Source organism: Choristoneura fumiferana, chromosome 19 (genome assembly GCF_025370935.1).
Source record: "Choristoneura fumiferana chromosome 19, NRCan_CFum_1, whole genome shotgun sequence".
In the NCBI taxonomy this organism is placed as follows: Eukaryota; Metazoa; Arthropoda; class Insecta; order Lepidoptera; family Tortricidae; genus Choristoneura; species Choristoneura fumiferana.
The window spans coordinates 6374017-6393879 of record NC_133490.1 but is presented as its reverse complement, the minus strand read 5'-3'; the positions used below and the strand labels follow the sequence as shown (position 1 = coordinate 6393879).

The window sequence follows — 19863 nt, the reverse complement described above, 5'->3', positions numbered from 1 at the left end:
TAAAAACGTATGACATTTCCCAGAACCGACTTTTTGGTTTTAGCCAGTCTGTAAGATGGAACTTTGGAAGTGCAGATGAGGCCAAAGGTGTATTCTCACTGGTTCAGTAACAGCCTATTCACTCTAGCCTTGAAGAGACCTAGATTGTATTTATCCGGATATACACACGATGGGATGATGAAGCAAATGATCACGAATGATGAAGCAAACCGCTTTCTTTATTTCATTCCTTGGACAGAAAGTTTTGAAATCACGAATGTTTAAGACTACTTTACCTGCTTCAGATGAAAGCTTTGTGTATTGCTCACAAAAATACTGGTCAGTTGATTCATGCACACTGAGCACTGCATTTGCATTTTAATCAAATAATAATCTTAAAAACTATATAATTCATATTGTGAAATATTAATTTTATTTCCTACGAGTATATCGCAATGACATCGGATTAATCACGTTGAATGTTTTGCACGGAAAGAGCTTATCTAAAAAAAAGCGATTTAAACTCAGATCCGTTACTTCTCTGTAAGCTAGATTAGTTATTAATATTTGCCATAACATACTAAAGTAAACAATTACACGTCGGAAATAAAGTTAAGTAACGCACAAAAAACCTGTTGCACTATTCTGTGGCATGAAATAAATTAAGTCAGTAGGTACAGAAATGTTTCTCCAGAGAAACCGAAAAAGTGTTTAATAAACCCAAATAAAGGGAGAACGGAAACCCTTGCCGTAATAAATACGTGAACCGCTTACAAAATTTCAGCAAAAGAATATTCTGTAGCTCATGACAATTTGGCAACAAACCCTTTCAAAGAGTTCCTTATAACTGTTATTCTGCTGTTGGGATAAAAGGTATTCGTAAAGGTAAGGCTATTTTAGTTCCCTTACAATATCAATAGATATGTGTAGTATGTACTGAAAAATAGAGCAATAAATACGGAAACCTTTTATTTGATTAGTCGGGTCGACGTCCGTGGCATGAAATCTTGCGGCACGACTGCCAATACAAGGGAAATTGTATTTTTTTACGAATATGACCATTCTACAAATAATGGAAACGTGCTTAGTAAGATTTGTTTCCCAGTTGGTAGTCAGTGACTTGCTATTATCAGATTAATTTATTGTCTCACGCTGCTGCTGATGATGAGAGGTAACAAAACTGTTTTTAAAAAAGAGGAGAGGGACGTTATAACTTTTACGTGTGTATCTACTATATCCATTTGTTTTGATAGGTAAGGTAATCTACCCTTTTTGCTTTGTACATTGATTTGCCCTTTTGATGTTATACTGTAGCTAGTTCATCTTCTTTTCTGTAGAGAACATAGATTTTCCTATTTTTGAGATAAAATCAAACAGTAATATCAACTTCGCTTTACGTCATCGTTTGGGTTCTTTTGTTATCAGCAGCCACATCACGTAATCGCGAGCCTTTACCTACATAGCGTGTCACTGATCGATACCACATGCAAAGGAAGATGAATTGTTAAGTGGAAACTCTACAATATTTTCTTATGTGATCACATTATTATACCGGCAGCTAAGAATCTGTATACACTAAGTATCAGAATGTCTTGTCTTCCTCGATAATTAGCTGCAGGGATAGTTCACTGCCAAAAAGGTCGCAATTAGAATGGTCAGGCTATAACTAATTGTTTAGTGCCTACGCTTGCTTAGTTACAAAGGTCCCCAATGTATTAATTGCGTCTGAAGTTGGTACACAGCACTAGTTTTCTATACTTTGTTTGTGGCCCCTTCGAGACACCAATCACTCTTTCTCTCGTTATTTGCTTGTATTTATTTACAGGGTTTGTTTTCAAGGAAACTTCTGAGGCCAAGTTAGCGGTGTTCTCTGAGAAAGTAGCTTTTAAGTAAAATATATTTAATTTCGGACAACAGATGAGATCACGTCTACAATGTTTGGGAAAAAATCCGACGGACCTTAACAAAAACTATTGAGTAATCAATTTTGATTTTGCATAGGCAGCGTAGCGTACTCGGGTTAGAGAAGCATTAAGGAAACATTTTTAATTGTAGTATTCGTTTTCTGAAGCTACTTGATATGCAGTTGCTTACATGAAGCTTTTTAAAGGACTACAGATTTTCTGCACCAGCTTTCTAGGGACCAAAAAAATTGTGCTTTTACGTTCAATGTTCAATGATACAGCTCACTGCTACGCTACGTATATATATAAATTTGACATGAATGTAAAATTCTGAAATATTATTATTATCTTACTATTAAGGCTGTTCCCTGAGCCAAATACGCAAAACTACCTAAGAATTATCCTATTTTTCTACGAAACGTTGATATTTGTAGACATGGGAAAAATATATATCATTCTTGATTATATTATCTTTAATAACACAGCTTTCGATACACGATTCATCAAACTTCGCTCGATACAATTAATTCCCAAAGTAACCTCCAATTCGATTTTTTACTCCAACTTTACTAGTTTTTTTACTACTGGACACTATGAAACAAAAAAAAGACAAAAATCAATCATAACTTGAATAGTAATTTGACAGCTTCCGTATTTCAATAATTTGAGGAATTATTTTTAAAATAAATAAATAACGACAAATTCTAACGTAATAAGATATTGACTTACGGTCAGTTACGGCCTTCAATATTCTTGACTCAGTAGTTTCAAAAAATTTTAGGTGGTAAGATACCACTTTGGGACTGGGAGTTTAAGTAGAAAGTAACACAATTGTTCAATACCTGTCAGTATCCACACTTCATCCTAACTCATGGCCATCATCATCATCATAGCATTTAGGCCTAAACTAAATTAGATTTCTTTTATTTACAGATAGATCCGAATACAGCTTTTCTGCGAGCGGCGCGCGGGGGGCAGCTCGACACAGTCGTCGAGTTACTCGACTCCGGCGCAGTCAAAGACATCAACACTAGCAATTCGGTGAGTGTCTACTTCTTCTTCTTCTTTTTTAAAATATGGCTTTTCTGTCCTAATTAATAGGACAATTTCGCCAGTGTCAGTCAAGGTAAACTCTCTTTGAGAGGGACGTTGTACGGTGATTGTAGTTTTTGCAACTTGATAGTAAAATTCCAGAAACCACGTGGAGACAACTTGCGCATATGAAAATGTCAGACTCGAGAGCAATATAGAATTTTTTGATCACTGTTAACTGTTAAGGTTAATCGCATAAAACACTATCAAAATTATACTTCAACTAGCTAAAGAAACAGAAATAGCAAAATTAGATATTGTCTACATCCGCCATGTTCGAATGTTACAAATCGAATTCTCGAGTGTCTACTTAGTGAATGACTACTGTAACAGTTTTTGTCATCAAAAATTGACGCATTATATTAGGGATAAACCAACGCCTATATCTTTTGGTTGGGGTAGCATTACTAGATTAAAAACCAACAATAAAGTAAGATATTGTAGCGACATTGATAACGTCATGCTTTATTTATATATTAATGATAGCATGAAATAAAATAGGTACCTATTTTCAAATGAGCTAAGGTATAAAATCCCAAAAGTTAAACTGTTAAATAAGTAAATGTAGCCTATAATATATATCTCTTCCTAATTTCATTCGGACAAACGTATACTTTCGGAGCTTAAACTTTTGGCCAAGCAAATATGCCACATTTTTTATATTCGTTCTTCCGTTCATAGCTCTTATGTAATTCGGCCTTTTGAACTTTAGACTAAATCATGAACAGTGGCGAGTGGCTCAACAATCCCGGTCCGCGTTGGCAGGTAACTAGGGAACCAGGTAAGTAATAGGTAGAATCCATAACATCTTGGCAAAAACCATTGCCTAGCTTCATTCGTACGACGGACTTGGCTCTATTTCTACCTGATTGCGTAACCGTGCCTTGGGACGTTATAATAAATGATTTAAGGTAAATTGGAAGCTTGTTTACCGAGTTGTTCAGTGAAATACTTTCAGCGAGTTCTACGAAAGTAAATTAATCAAAACGGACTTTCGTTTTAAATATTCTGACATCAAAATTAAATCTTAGTTGCTTTGATTAAAAAAAAAAAACTGAAGACATAGTCTAGATCTTTTAAGTTTACCTATAAGATTAAATCTTAGTTGAGTTTTTAAAATAAGGATTTTATGTTGTTTCAATTCACTTCATCAGTTCCGATTTTCCGTCTGGAGGCGTACCTACTCTTGTAGTAGTAGCTTCCTGTCGAGTCGACGCGACAAATTCGATATCCGACGCCTAGAGCCCTAGTTCGCTTGAAAATAGTTGTCATTCGATTCCGAAAAGAATATTTTTTCTAGTGAAATGTTTTGACTGGCTCCGTTATTTCATGTGAAATAAAATGATCTATATGTTAGCTCTCACTAAAACAGCTGCTGCATGCGGCGACCGCAAAAGTGTAAAGAACACCGGTAGACCGACAGACTAATGTAAAGATGACGTTCGCGTTCGTTCGCCGAAGTAGTTTGAAACAAATTCGGCGACCGCATGAGGTGAACGACGCAGTGTAATTGCCGCTTTAGCAAGGCAATAAGCAAGCAGGTTGTAACGATTCACGGTTATTTATTATGGGATGTAGACCGTGATTGCCTTTAATGAGCTCGCGATATTTCGTTGCAGTTGTTGCTGGCAACACAAAGATTTGTTAGTTTTAAGGTTGGCAGAACTTTTTTCTTTTTCACATCCGATCGCCCATCAGCCATAATACTGCGTCTACGTCTAGTAGGTATAAGACAATTTCGTGTTCTATTTATTCTCTCATTAATAACTGTGTAAGTGTTGGTGTTTTATAATAAATCTTCATACCAGTGCAAAGACTTTTCTTGTGAAAAACCATCGAAAATAAACTACAGTCCACGCTCCCAACAGCAGTTGCATGCAGCAAGGCTGATTTTCATTGATCCATCCAGTAGCTGCAGGGCTACTACGAAACTGCTGTACCGTCCTTCTCGCTCTCGTATTAAATAGTATAAGTGTCAGAGGGACCGCACGTCACGAACTTCGAGTTTCGAGTTTCGTAGTAGCCCTGCAGGATCCAGCGTCACGGATTGCCACTGGATTAATGTAAACATATTTCAATCCAGTACAGCGTCCAGTATCCAGCACTCAAACGCTCAATGAACAGAGAAAATATATGTCGGTCGCATATGGTCGTAGTCTAGCCATAAAGGCCACCGGAGGTAGGAACGTAGCTCGGAAAGTGATTGCCTTCCCTGAGACAGGGAAAATTTAATTACCTCCGACAACTGGTATTAAATTTTGTCTAGTCTGCTAGAATGTCGGTTACCTTTTTGCCTCAAAGTGGATTATAACTACGTGCTTGACTTTCATTGCTATATTACTAACCGCTTGTTTAAGATCGTAAACCAACTAGAATATTCGTTACTATCATTACGTTTTGATGGGTAAAACAAAGAAGTTGATAGTCATCATCATCATCATCTCAGCCGTAGGACGTCCACTGTTGGACATAGGCCTCCCCCATAAAGTTGATAGGACAGTAACTGTACGCTTTATGTACCCTAGGGGTTTCTCAATGTGCGTTTCACAACTTGAATGTACACGAATAAACAAAAGCCTTTTTTCCCGCGAAGTAGCCGAATGTTTCAGACCGTTTGCGTTTTACATTGTCCGGATTCCCGGGCTTCCACATGCCTCCCACACTTCACTGTACATGCACGTTGTCGAGGGTTTTTAATTCAGCGTTTTTAGAGCTCTGTCCGGTGGTTCATAAAAGACAACAGTATTTTAGCATCTTATTTCAGCGATAAACCTTTTGACCTTTTCGACGAAATAGTACATTGTGTCTTAAGGGCGGTAAATAAGGAATTACGAACGAGAGTCTATTAGAAGCCCGAAGTCGAAGACTGAGGGCTTTAATGAGTCGATGTTCGTAATTCTAGTACCGCCCGTGCGACATACAATGTTTTTCATCACATTTGAAAGTAAAATTTTATATTTGTAAAAGAAAAAATATAATTCTTCCAAATATTGGCGATACCTTAGGCTGTGCTCATGGCAACGTTGCCCTCAACCTCCCTCGGCATGCGCCGCAACGTCCATGTAGTCCTGCAGCAGCGCGCGCAGCACCATCAGTACGGGCACTGACTCATTTACCGACCTTGGGCTTCATGACAAGAAAATGTGTACGCGCAATGACTCATTTACCGACCACGGGTTTCATGACAAGCACATTAAGGTCGAGGGTTTTATTTGGAGGGTTGCAACTAAGGTAGCCTGCATGTTACGACACTGTTTACGAGCAAGTGTGATGAAAAAGTAAAAAAAGTGTTTTAATGAAATTACTTAGCTTTCTATCCCGCTTTACCTATTCGTCATCCTCATCTAACATTCAGTCGAAAGAGACCTCATTTGCTGGTGCTGGACATAGATCTACTTTAAAGAACGCCACAGTGACTGGTCCTGAGCCGCCCGCATCCAAGGGACCCCTGCGTCTCCTGCAACCTTAATCAGGTCATCAGTCCGTCTTGTAAAGGGCAGGCACGCTTTCGGTCTTGCGTCTTCCACATTGGTTTCAACGGCCATCACTTCTTTGAGCGATGTGCCCCGCCCACAGCCACTTAATTTTGGCACTTCTTCGGTCTATGTTGTTTACTTTGGCTGTTCTGCGGATTTTCTCCTTTCTGATTCATTAGTCAATCGATCATTAGTGCTTTGTGCCTATTACATATAAGTATTACGGCACATCTCAATAGAGTTGTATAAATTTAAAGCATAAAATGAAAGTTTATACTTAATATTGTACGTAGACTTTTACGTCTTCATTTTATGCGTACCAGTAAGTGAGTGCAAATAGAGGGTTGTATCAATATTGTAGCATCTCCATCCCTTTTCACATTCGTTATTACGACAATGAAATATGGCCCGAGATATTGCCCGTAAAAAGGATATGGACAGATTTGGGGCGACTTGATCCATAAATTTTGCGCTGAGTGCAGCTACTTCCGCGACAGGTTACTTTAGCTAGATTTTATATCATTCATGACATGACAAGAATTAGAGAGTATTATATTATAACTGTACAGCCTCTATCATAGGCATTGGTGATGTTTAGGTGCTCATAAATATCTAAACACGGCCCTATTGTTAATCACGTAAGTGCGTGTTCAGATATTTTAGAGAGCCTAGATAATGGCAACTGTTATGCACAATAATATCTCAATAGCAGTTGAAATCCGCGTTTATTTTCTATTCTATGGAAACGCAAGCTAAAGTATGTCCCATTATTAGGAACCTTCTTCTATTGTGCGTCGACACGTTCGTGTGTGGCACTCGGGGAGCCTCTGCTGTCCTTATCAAGATTTTTCTGATAAGTTCGGCAAATGCTGACTGCGACAGGCCGAGTGCCATTCACCAGCTTGACAAGGTATAAATATCATAAGGTTATAAGTATCATTTGAATGCAATTTGAACTGGAAATCTTGCTTCTCTGCTGCTGCGAATGTCGGACTAGCTCTTTGATATCGCGAGTGAAAAATTAAAATTTTTAGTAAGCTGGAGCATAAGTATTTTACTCTAGTCTGAATAGTATGGAAGAAAAGCGTTTATTGCTGAATAGTGACCCAATTTATAATAAGCCGTTATCCGGCAAGGCAAGCGCTTGAGTGCAGTGCACTAAACTCAGCCATTTACGCCGTTCACACCGCACACTGACTGTTTGAGGTAATTTGCGATACCAACACGTATTTTTATCTGTAACTGCCTTGAAAAAAAGGGTTAACGTCTAAACGTGTAGTTAAAGTTAGGCTAGGAAATGTTTACGTAAGGTTTTAGGTCTCGAGTTACTAACAAGCGGTCGAGTGCGTGTCGGGCAACGCGCAATATTGGGTTCATGCGACAAATATTCAATATTAAGTTTTGATCGACTATTACTCGTTAACTTATAATAAAGCCTACCTACTAAGCTGCGATAGTTTCTTTTTAAATTTGTTATATTATGTATGGACTACAATAATTTTGTTGAGATTTTTCAAACCAACGGTCTTGCTTGTAGATTACACTGAATTCTAACAGAAATTAGCATAGGTACCTTGAAATATACTACAGTTTACTATTTATTGTATTTTTTTGTAAAAATAATGTTTTTTTTTGTCTTGTACATCTGCAAGAAAATCAACTGCGGGTACTTCGAGAAACTCGTGGGCTGCAATGTGGTCGAAACGTGTCGAGGTAAATTGTGCCGATAAATATTAGTTATGAATGGGAATTACTCGTCAATCTATTTAGTCACGTGACGTGCGGTCCTGGAATAACGAACATTGACTCACTAAAGTCCTCAGTCTTCGACTTCGAGCTAGACTCTCGTTCGTTATTTCTTTTTTACCGCCCTTAAGACAAGGCACTATGTAATGTAATCTATGCCTCAACGAAGATAGATCCAGGGGGCATTAAACGGTATCTGTACGGTAGTTTCATTCAGTCTTGTTAATTTTCATGTGATATATTTATTTAACCAGAATTTAACTCTACTTCTGGCTTTACCTGGACTGCTAACCTCGTCGCAGTGTAGGTGTGGGTCGTTAGGAAAACTGGTGACAAGAATCATGTCACTGGTTACTTAAACCAGTGATTTTAGTAACCAGTTTCTTTCACTGCCTGCAGTGACGCGTTCTGTGACAGTCACTGTAACTGAATTAGAAATGAAACTAGTATTTAACGTAATTAGTTACAAGCTATTGAGCTATGACGGTATTTATCACAAGCATGGTTTTTCGGTGTAATGAATAATAATTTCATGATATAAGAATCGTTTCTTTGACGTTGCATAAAGTTAAGGTTATAATTTTTACTCTGTGCTACTCGTGTCGTCTGAGGCTAAAATCGCATCACCACAAAAATAGCTCGTTAAATCACCTGTCGCTTGATGTGAAACCAGTTGTTTGGTTATTCAGCACGTCACCAGTTACTGTATACGGTGGCGTGAAATAACGTCCATCTCTATCGCAGTAGCGTCACGTTACGACGCGCTGATGCGCTTTTCATAGCGCTGATTGCACCTGGCGGGATGCGTTTGACGGGAAATGGGTATTGTCTGATGATGTCACCATCCATGGTTCATGATATAACTGGAGGTGGGTACTATTAGTAACGCCTATAAGATTAAACAAGTACCACCTATCACAAAATACACTCGAAATGCTTCAGCCAGTATTTGGGTTTTATCTGATAGAAGTTTTTCATTGATATTTTATTGAGGTTGACACAGTACTTCGGTGCGTACGTATCAGTGAAAAACTTACAAAAGTAGGTACCTACCTAAATGGCATCGCAGACAGTGGCCATTAGGCAGTAAAGTTGCAGATGGGATGGGATTCAATCCATCTAATTCAAAACTTGCTCTGCTCCCCTTAAATGTGACGTAGGTAAGTTTCGGGTCGATTCAGCACTTCTTCACTTCAGTTTGATGGAAGCCTATTCTTATAATTTGGTTATAATTGTACAGAAAGTCGCGTGTTATCCTTCTCACAATATGGGACCAGAAAATTCTGCACATCCTAGTTTATTATGGTCTCTTCAAGTTTCAACAGATGGCGGATTGAATATTCGATTATATCACCTTGATCTTCTTATGTCACACATTACATAAAATAAGTTATACTGAAACCATGGACATTTCAGGAAAATTGTTATTCGATTGTCATTTGTCATTCATGATTTTTAGGGACGTCTTGTAGGCAAAATGGAAAAAACGGAACCCTTATAGTTTCGTCAAGTCCGTCTGTCTGTCTGTCTGTCCGTCCGTCCGTATGTCACAGGCATTTTTACTCGAAAACTACAAGATGTATATCAATTAAATTTGGAGTACAGATGTTTTGTCAAAGCCGCTATTTAGTTTTGTAGTTAAATTGCAAAAATAAATATTTATGGGGGGCGCACCATACACGTAACAAAATTTGCAAAAAAAAAATTTAACTCGCATCAACATGTGGCACATAGTTCGACAGCTCTATTGAAAAGATAGTAAGGTTTCTCAAAAACTTTTTTGATTAAGTGAATATTTCCGGAAATAATCGCTCCGAAAGTAGCAAAAATTGTGTCCCCCCCCTCTATCTTGTAAACCGTTTGTCCAAAAAATATGCATAAATATGGAAAGGTAACGCTTAATAAATACTTTCAACGAAAATTGGTTTCAACATGATCGGATATACCGTTTTTGAGTTATTGCCAAGAAACTGCGCTTCTCAACAAAAGGACGTAAGTGCCGTGAAGATGCGCTCTTTTTCTGATAATAGATTTTAAGACTGTAGTAAGTGTTTTAATTGTGTTATAACGTACATAATATTACTTGATTTTTTTTAGTAATGGCTACGGAACCCTATCTTGGGCGTGTGCGACACGCTCTTGGCCGGTTTTTTTAATCTCGATTTAAGGCTGAAACTGACAGTTCTTGTATGGATCTGACAGGACTTAGACCACTTAAACCTAGATTAAAAAACCTTGCAACGTGAAAACAGTTTAAATTTAAGAAAAAATTGTTCAAATTACTATTATTATTAATACTAGTTTTTGAAATGGTATTTCCTTTATTACTACCACAAAGTAGATAATATAACGGAGACACCACCTAGTACAAGCATATGGTATCACCTTAATACTGGCTATTCAAGATTACTAGCTATTTAAAATAAAATGTTGCAAGATGGACACAAACCGTGATTTTTGTTCATTACCCAAAAAAAAAAAAGCTGAATCGCTGAAATGAGTTGCAGAAACAATACAAATGAATTTAGTTCAGCCAGTCATCATTATGGGAACTCTTTCGCAAGGCGGTCGCGGAATTTCATGAACTGACCAAGCATTCTGGTTTCCAGAAAGATTGGAAACTTAGCTTTTACCCGCGATTCTGTCTGCGAAGATATCGTTTATATGCTATTTATTAGCTATTACAGCGCATCACTGATGCATGTTTTTAATATCTATTAGTTTTTCGTCTAAGCTTTAATTATTTCTGTATATTATTGCCACCGTTAGAGTTCTTCTTGAGAAAAGAAAGTAAACAAGAGTTTAGACGTTTATTCATTTCCACAAGAGATTATGTGATCAAGAAGGAGACTCGTAGGGGTTCTTAAGGTAAAAGAAAACTTGAATGGTATACGCTTTTTTCGGACAGATCCAGGACTATCCTGGATTTTTGTAAGTATTTTTAAATGTGTAGTAGTTTATTTTTATGTTAGGTTTCTTTTTATGAGTTTATGTATTTATACTACTCAGAGCATTGTATTATAGCTTCCACTCTTTCTGACTTTTAGGCCGTCTTGCAGGAAAAAATAAATCTAGATTTAGTAGTTAAGCCTGGCTTAAGCTTGACAGTTCCATACATTTTGACATTACTAAACTGAGCTTAACGCTAACTGATTTATGTGTTTCCAGCAAGTAGCCATTAAAGTCGGTCTTCATCGGTCCCTAACTGAGTGCTTCTCTCATCCGCTCAAAGGTTTTAACTGGTAGAAATCCTCTAAAGGGATATGTAAGTTCGCCTTCGTACATGTATCTCAACGCTTGTCAATTGTGTTTCTTTCTTTATTTTAAAAAGTATACATGCATACATGTATAGTGTATACATACATTATCTTATCATCATACAATAGATCCCTGAAGATCGTGGAATCTTTACTAATTAAAAAGACAACTTACATTATATGTTACATTGGTGGCTTTCATATGGAATGCAAGTAATATCGGACACCAGTGTCCTAAATACGTCAACAAAGGATTGTGGGGCAATATTGTGTACGATACCAAGTTATTTGGAAGAACGCAATCGATTTGCCGATAATTGAACGCTTCCACAGTCAGCCCTTATTTACAAGTCCTCGTGTACGCGATAGAATTGACTAAAGGGCTCTTTTACTGGTACAAACGTTTTATGGGATTGGAATATCAAGTTGACGCATACTCTGCAACTCTCCTTGCGCGATACCGACTCGCATTTTTTTATGGAAAAGGAGCTCCAGATCTTTGTAACCTAATATTATGTTTAAGACCGCCCTGCCTAATAATACTTAAAGATTATAGTTACGTTCATATTGATATCACCATAGTACCTCGTTGCTTTTGTTTACGACCTTTTACGACATACATACATGCATAGTCATACAGGGTAGACATACGCAGTGTGTAAGTGTACCTACGCAATTATATACATTTCTTACTGAAATGTATGGGATTGCGTACACTTACCCACTGTGTACGTTTACCTCACGTGACTCTAGATATAATAAAGCACGGGTTGGTTTAATCTACGATACCGTTGCCTGTTACTACCTACGTACATATATGTCTGTGAATTAAATGTTAAATATACTATATGTATGTATATGTAAATGTAGGGTGCACTACATAGCCGACTTCCATGCATCTATTAACTGCAGCGAACGCGCACGATTCATTTGGCGTCATTGCATCAAGGTCGTCTGGGACCCAGGGGGCCGCGGTAATGGGTGACCTGGTACCGAGCGAGATCCTCAAGGGACTGTACAAGGTAGATTAAGAGCGTTTCAACCGCTTGACCAACCTATTTGAAAGTCATTGTCTTGACAATGTGGAATGGCGTGCGAACGAAGATATCCATGTGTGTTTGTATGTTTGGCCGCCTTTCATGTCGAAATGGAGCGACGGATCGACGTGATTTTTAATCCCCGAAAAATGCACAGTTCCCGAGGGAACAGCGCGCGATAACCGAATTCCACGCTCACGAAGCCGCGGGCAAAAGCTAGTACTTAACTAACCTTTGAATACACAGTACCTATTTAATGAAGTTATCTGTGATCCCTTTCTTAAACTAAGTACAAACTCTTCTTTCATAGTACGATCTACAAAACTACTACTTAGGATTTTCTCGTGGTACAAAGGTGCAAGTTCGTGATATGTAGGTATAGCAGGCTAGCAACATTAAAAATCTTCGTACAGTCAGGAGTCAGGAGCAAAAGTAGATAAGCAAATGTGGTGTTCAAAATTATCTTATTACCTTGGCTTGGCAGTGAGTCGTGTGTAGTGTACCTAGATCATTTTGAGCACCGCGACCACATATTCAAGTGTAAAGATATCGACACATCCAAAGTTACAAAAATTATGTATACACGACCTAAATGTTTTTATAACTTTGGACGTGTCGATATTTACACTTGACTGTACTACTGGATAAGACGGAACATCGGGTATCCCCCATATCCATTACAAGAAGCCAAAAGTGTGAACAGTTGTCTACGGTGTATCTTTCCTTCTCCTTAATGTAAGAAGGGTGTCGGGCGCCTCTTTATCCGTGTTAAATAAGTTTCTGTTAAAAATGTAATATTTGATACAAGCTTTTTTCTAACTTGACTGTACTTTTTGTTGACTTTACTTGCATTGTCATGCAACCTATATATGTGTACCAAATTTCAAATCAATCCGACCACTGGAAGTGGGTCAAAATGAACTTACAAGATTTGCCCCAACAATAACATACGGGAAATTTAAATAAAATCTCGTGATTTAACCTATCCAAACGGTCAAATAAAAGCAGTAATAGCGATTACTTATGTTCTTAGTTCGATTCAATAATCGACGATCGTAACTGGGTTTAAAAGTGTTTTCAGTACATAGTACATACCTACTTAAGAGTTAAGTACTTGTTGACGCAAATGGTTTAGCACGTAGACTGTGATAAGAACTAACATTTAATTTAAATTGAACACAATATGAACTCACGTCCACTTAGATTAGAAGTTAAGAGTAATATCTATCAAGCTTATGCAAACGAGCCTGACAAAGAGCCCGGGATACACGAGGCGGGTTTTTCAAGCTAGGATAGCAAGTTAGTGTAAACCAGCTACTCTGGATAGTGAGATTGGTTTTCACGAGGCTGGTTTTTAGGGTTCCGTTGTCAACTAGGAACCCTTATAGTTTCGCCATGTCTGTCTGTCCGTCTGTCTGTCTGTCTGTCCGCGGCTAAGCTCAGAGACCGTTAGTTCTAGAAAGTTATAATTTGCATGAACATACATATCAGTCACGCCTAGAAAGTGGAAGAATAAAAAAAAAGAAAAATATTTGGTATTTAATATGATGGTATGCTGATACGGCTATATACTGCTGAGATTGCTTTAGAATTATTAGTAGTTTAAGAGTAAATAGCAGCCTAAGGTATAAAATAATATAACTAAACTTAGATTCCGTACACAATAGGAAATCACGCTCTTGGCCGGTTTTTCAAGCTAAGACAGCAAGTTAGAATAAGTAAGTTCAACTGAGGCCTTATTGTCTGTCACACGTCATACGAAGAGGGTACAAAAATATGGTGAATGTGATTGCGAACGTCAGCGCGCTAGACAGTACAGCCTCAACCTCTGTTTTTGGCTGGTTCTATATACATTACCTTAAAAAAGCAGTTTCGTGTGCCTCGGGTATTTTCTCAGGTTAATTTCATAAGCCAAAAATTACCTAATGTTTCGAATTTTGACACTAAAGTACTTTATAGCGGGATCGTAAGGTCGAAAGCTATAGAATGTGGAGAGGACTAAAGAAATTTACCTGTGTCTTATACAGAACATTCGCAGAAACGTGAGTGGCCTCAGTATTTATACTGCGATCTAGTGTCCTATTCACACACACTTGTTTACTTTAAAAGCTCTTCTTTTTATACGCGTGGCCTAGTTCTGTGATACTTTTCGCTTCCACACGGTTTTATTTAAAACCTTTATAGCAGCCCATTTAACAAGCAATGGCTATTTGCTACGATAAATGGAACTAGAAGCAAGTGAAAAGAAATTAAAGTAATTATTGGCCATAATTTCACTCCTTTTGCGGAACTCGCAATCCTGTTGGAATAATTTTGTTGGATTTTTTATCGCAAAATCGGGCGTTTTCTTTTTCAATACAATATTATAGGCAACACGTGATCTAAGGATTTGGAATGGCAGTTCATGAAGATGTCTGTCGGGCAGTGAGGAATTATCTACTTAGGAGTCATTCAAGTATTACGTAAGCAGAATTTTAGTCATTTTTACTGTACTTTTTGTTGTTGACTGTACTTGTATTGCACCCAAACTACATTTGCATACCAAATTTCAAATCGATGCCATTAACCATTGAAGAGTTCCGTCCTGTCGAGACGTTCCTGGTCGGACTACCTTTATGTCACTACCAGATTATTGTATTGTCACGCAATTTAAATAAGTACTTATATCAAATTTCAAGTCAATCCAACTACTGGAAGTTGGTCGAATTCAACTTGCTAGATTTGATTACAGACAGACAGACAACGGACAGGTGAAACTAAATAAAAGCTTGTAAAAGAAATAATGAATGATTTGATCTGTAAAGGTTAAAGTCTATCCACAATAATCCACATAGAATAAAAATGATTGATTAATGATTACACTTACAAATGCCAAAGAAAAGGATATCAAATTTATCAAAAGTCAAACTCTTCCTGAGAAAGGATTATAAGTTTAAGAAAACAGAAGACTCTTTATTGATTAATAATTTCTCTGTGATCTAACGATCTAAGTAGACCATTTATAGACTTATGGGTACAATTTGTTTTATTAATACCTTCCAGTCATGCCTCAAGATTTGCAATTTGTCATCGCATGCGTGTTTTTGTGACATAAAATAATAATATTTAATTTATAATATCAATGGCGACCCGACCTTCAATGCGTTCCGCTCGGCTGGAGTGTAATAAGGATCCTTTTACATTGCGCACAGTGCTGTGCTGGTCTATTGCTAGACCATAATAGACGAACCTTTGAATAATGTTCTCTGTTACAGACGATGTCATCGCTTTTTGTCATTTTAGTAAAGTTCACGCTAAACGAACATCTACCTACTAAGTACAGAAAAAAAAAATGTTTCTGAATTAAAAAGAAAGGTTGTTTTTAGGCAAATCCATATATTTAACATGCTCGTATAACCACTTCTTTTTTGTCAAGCTGTCTAGGATTGAGAGGATTATGATTCAGAGTGCTTTAGACAATAGGACTGTTTAATATCATCATCTTCTAACCAGGATGGTGACATCATATAAGTTATTTATTGAATCAGGCGTTACTTTGCGGAGGTCCATATCAATGAACTAAAAAAAAATCCTTGCTCACCCGTGACCTAATGATAGTTAAGCTTATCCAAATATGCGTGTTCATGCAGTTCCTCCACCTCCACACTAGTGTGGTGTGGTGGTGGTGATAGATGGGTTTGTGTGATTTGTGTGTGTTTTACAGTGTGGAGGTGGAGGAACTGCATGAACACGCTTATTTCGCATAAGCTTACCTATCATAAGGTCGCGGGTGGGCAAGGAAATTCTTTTAGTTAATCATATAAGTTGTTGTCCTACTTCTGTGGGAGGATATGAAACAGTGACAATGAAAATAATACTTGTTTTATAGTCAAGATTCTATATTTGGATATTATATGATCAATCTCCGCCTTTTCATTATCCATCAAGCATTAATACATTTTGAGTGCAAGTTTTAATTACCTACTCATCTTTTGTCATTGTTGAAAGCAACCATCAGTAACGAGATATTTTGATGAGCTCCGGTTATTCCAGCTATTTATTCCCAGGCTCTGAATTCCTAACTGAAAAATGTGCATTAGATACAATACAGCATAACGTTAACAGAATGTTCATTACGTTCTAATAAACCCTAAGCCGTGGTGGCATAGTGCTTTGAAAGCCGTGGTGGCATAGTGGTTTGACCTATCGCCTCTCAAGCTTTTCGAAATTCATGTGCGAATTACATTTGAAATTTACCACGAGCTTTGCGGTGAAGGAAACATCGTGAGGAAACCTGCACAAAAAGCAATTCAATGGTGTGTGATGTTCCAATCCGCACTGGCCCGCATAACTATGAAGCTGTTCTGAGAGGAGCTGTGCCCAGTGACGTATATAGCTGGAATGTGATGAAACCCTGTTGCAGACGATAGTGATGTTGCGCGCTAGCGCGCTATTGTTATTTCAAACATTATTTTTGTATTTACGATTCAGTATAAGTCTAGAATGAGAGCTAAAGGCTTTAGTTGCTTTTAACCTGAGTGTAATCGCTGTTTCATTATACTCTGTTATTGCAAAAGCATTTCTCCACTAACTAGAACTAGATCATGACTTCGTGATAAATGGAATCTGTATACTTGCCATCTGTTTGTACGTCCGCTCGATTATAATAAGTTCAGGTTGATTTACAGTTAAAATGTTCGTATTGATCTTTGAAGTTTTGCAATTTTGAAATTAAATTTTGATTTAATATAGTTGTGAATGAATTTAATGAATAAATACTTTTTTTTACTTTATTTTTTATTTTTAGTATTTCTACAATTTTCAAGAAGTGCTCTGTTTCATATTTATATGGTTATAATTTTACAATTGAACAATATGATAAGCCGTGTATTAGGCATATTAGGCAAACACACACGACGTATACGTCGGGTGTGTTAACAAATTTGAATCAAAATTGGGGTGTATTTAATTTGTTTTGAACATAAATTTTAATAATTCCATTACCGAATTTGGGGCAAAGTCGTCAAAACACTGGACTAACATGTGGCGAATATTATTAGGAGTTTTTGATCTCAATATTGTTAAGTGATTTTTTGGTTTTAATGTTTATTTTGGTTTGTTTCCAGAATGGCCTGAACGCGCTTCACTTGGCAGCTAAAGATGGACACATTTCGGTGGTCGAGGAGCTCCTCAAACGGGGAGCCACCGTAGACGCTGCCACAAAAAAAGGTAAACATCGTAAGGCTCTACAAAGCGTGATCATTTTAGAGAAATAAAATAGACGTTTAAACTAATAGCCATTGTGACTACAAGATTATGGTGAGTTATGGCGAGTGCAGCTGTGACCACATTTTCACACAATACATTTTTTCTTTATTGAACAGCACAAATCAATATACTCAACCCATAGTCCCGAAAGACGAGTTACTTGCCTTTTTGTTTGCACGCTCTGGAGGGCGCGAGTAAGATAGAACGAGTTTGCGAAAAGTCTCATCGAACCTTCGTCTACATTTCCAGGCAACACAGCCCTTCACATAGCATGCCTCGCGGGGCAGGAGGCGGTAGCGCGAGCGCTGCTCGCCGAGGGCGCGAAGGCCGACGCCCAGTCCGCGGCCGGATTTACCCCGCTCTACATGGCTGCGCAAGAAAATCACGCCGGCTGTGTCAAAATGCTGCTGGCTGCTGGGGCCAGCCAGACTCTGGCGACGGAAGTGAGATGGAGTCTGAATAATACTAACTCAGACGTCATATTATGCTTGAATTCCTCCGACTTGTAAAGTTACCTATCCTAAACTTAACTCATTCCACTCTTAAGAAAAAAAGCGTTCACTTTGAAGAACCAAGTGTTTTTATTTTAGAGAAAACTAAAAATTACAGTCAGATTTTTGATTGCAGGCAATATTCAAATTGGTTAATTGGTTTTACAGATTAATATCGATCTGTCACTATTTCGCTTTCATTATTTACTTCTATAAGAAGATTATATGTAGTCTGGCCTTAAATTATTCAAATGGATGGCAAGTGTTAAACATTGTATCTGTTTGCAGGACGGTTTTACTCCTCTAGCTGTGGCTATGCAGCAAGGCCACGACCGCGTGGTTGCGGAACTCTTGGAGTCTGACACCCGGGGCAAGGTGCGGTTGCCGGCGTTACACATTGCTGCCAAGAAGAACGATGTCAAAGCTGCCACTCTGCTGTTAGAGGTAGGCAGTAGAGAGTTACGAGTTACATTGTAATGATTCAGACGGATAAAGAATACTGGTCAGATCATTTGTCCAAAATCTTTTTCCACAAGTTCCTTTTGCTGTGTCGTTTTTCCTCGTTCCCAATTTACACCAGACATATTAATTTCTTACATTTTTTTTTGAGTGAGTGAGGTCCATTTGAATACTTTGACGTTTGTGTCACGTTTATGATTGGTTAAACGGGCCTCACAATATTAACGTCATTTAGTGATATTTTGTCTGTCAGGAAACCCACATTATATCTATCTCAGCCTGTTACCAAACAAAGTTTCCCTGGTTGTCTGTTCGCTTATCGTCATATGTTAGGGTCTGTACATTAAAAAACAGTGCGGCACCGTAAACTCAACAAGTGTCCCATGTTCTCAGAACGAGCACAACCCGGACGCGTGCTCCAAGTCCGGCTTTACCCCGCTGCACATTGCGGCGCACTACGGCAACGCGGGCGTGGCGCGCGCGCTGCTAGCCGCCGGCGCGGACGCGGGCCGCGCCGCCAAGCACAGCATCACGCCGCTGCACGTCGCCAGCAAGTGGGGGCAGCTGGCCATGGTCGATCTGCTCGTGGAAAACGGTAACGCACTAGCCACGCACTAGCCCCGCACTATCTGGGCCCTGCCTTCTCAGTCGTCCATAATGGACTTTTCGCGAATGCACGCCGTATCCTATGAAGTACCTCATATAAATTTTGAAATCTCAAATCAGCGACTCAACCCCAAAAAAAACGGTAACGCACCAGTCTATATCTGCACTTACGCTGACGAATGTAAACACCGATCTGAAAACCATGCCGTGTTTTTTCTGTGACAGGCCTAATAGAACTTAAGCCATAAGAATTTGGCGATTGATTATTTACTTTCTTCTCTCTTTTTCTTCTTTGCACTTACTGCCAGATTTTAGTACGCCAATCGCATTTTATGTAAAATATCTAAGTAATCCGAAAAGTATTCGCCTTAACTTGTCATTTTACTGTTATTGCAGGAGCAAACATAGCAGCGGTAACCAGGGACGGTCTTACCCCACTGCACTGCGCCGCGCGCTCCGGGCACAGCAATGTCGTGTCGCGATTACTGCAGCACGGTGCGCCCATCACTAGCAAAACTAAGGTAAAATCTTTACAACATCATCATCATCATGCCAACCTATATACGTCC

At 38.4% G+C, this 19863-nt stretch overlaps 1 protein-coding gene across 1 annotated transcript in view; it reads left to right on the top strand.

Moving 5' to 3' along the window:
* LOC141438606 (uncharacterized) overlaps positions 1-19863 on the top strand; it is a 164440-nt gene that overhangs the window by 48144 nt on the left and 96433 nt on the right. Inside the window, 6 exon segments of the mRNA XM_074102473.1 lie at positions 2817-2924; positions 17597-17699; positions 17988-18181; positions 18518-18673; positions 19082-19283; positions 19691-19815. Coding sequence (XP_073958574.1) covers positions 2817-2924; positions 17597-17699; positions 17988-18181; positions 18518-18673; positions 19082-19283; positions 19691-19815 — 888 coding nt within the window.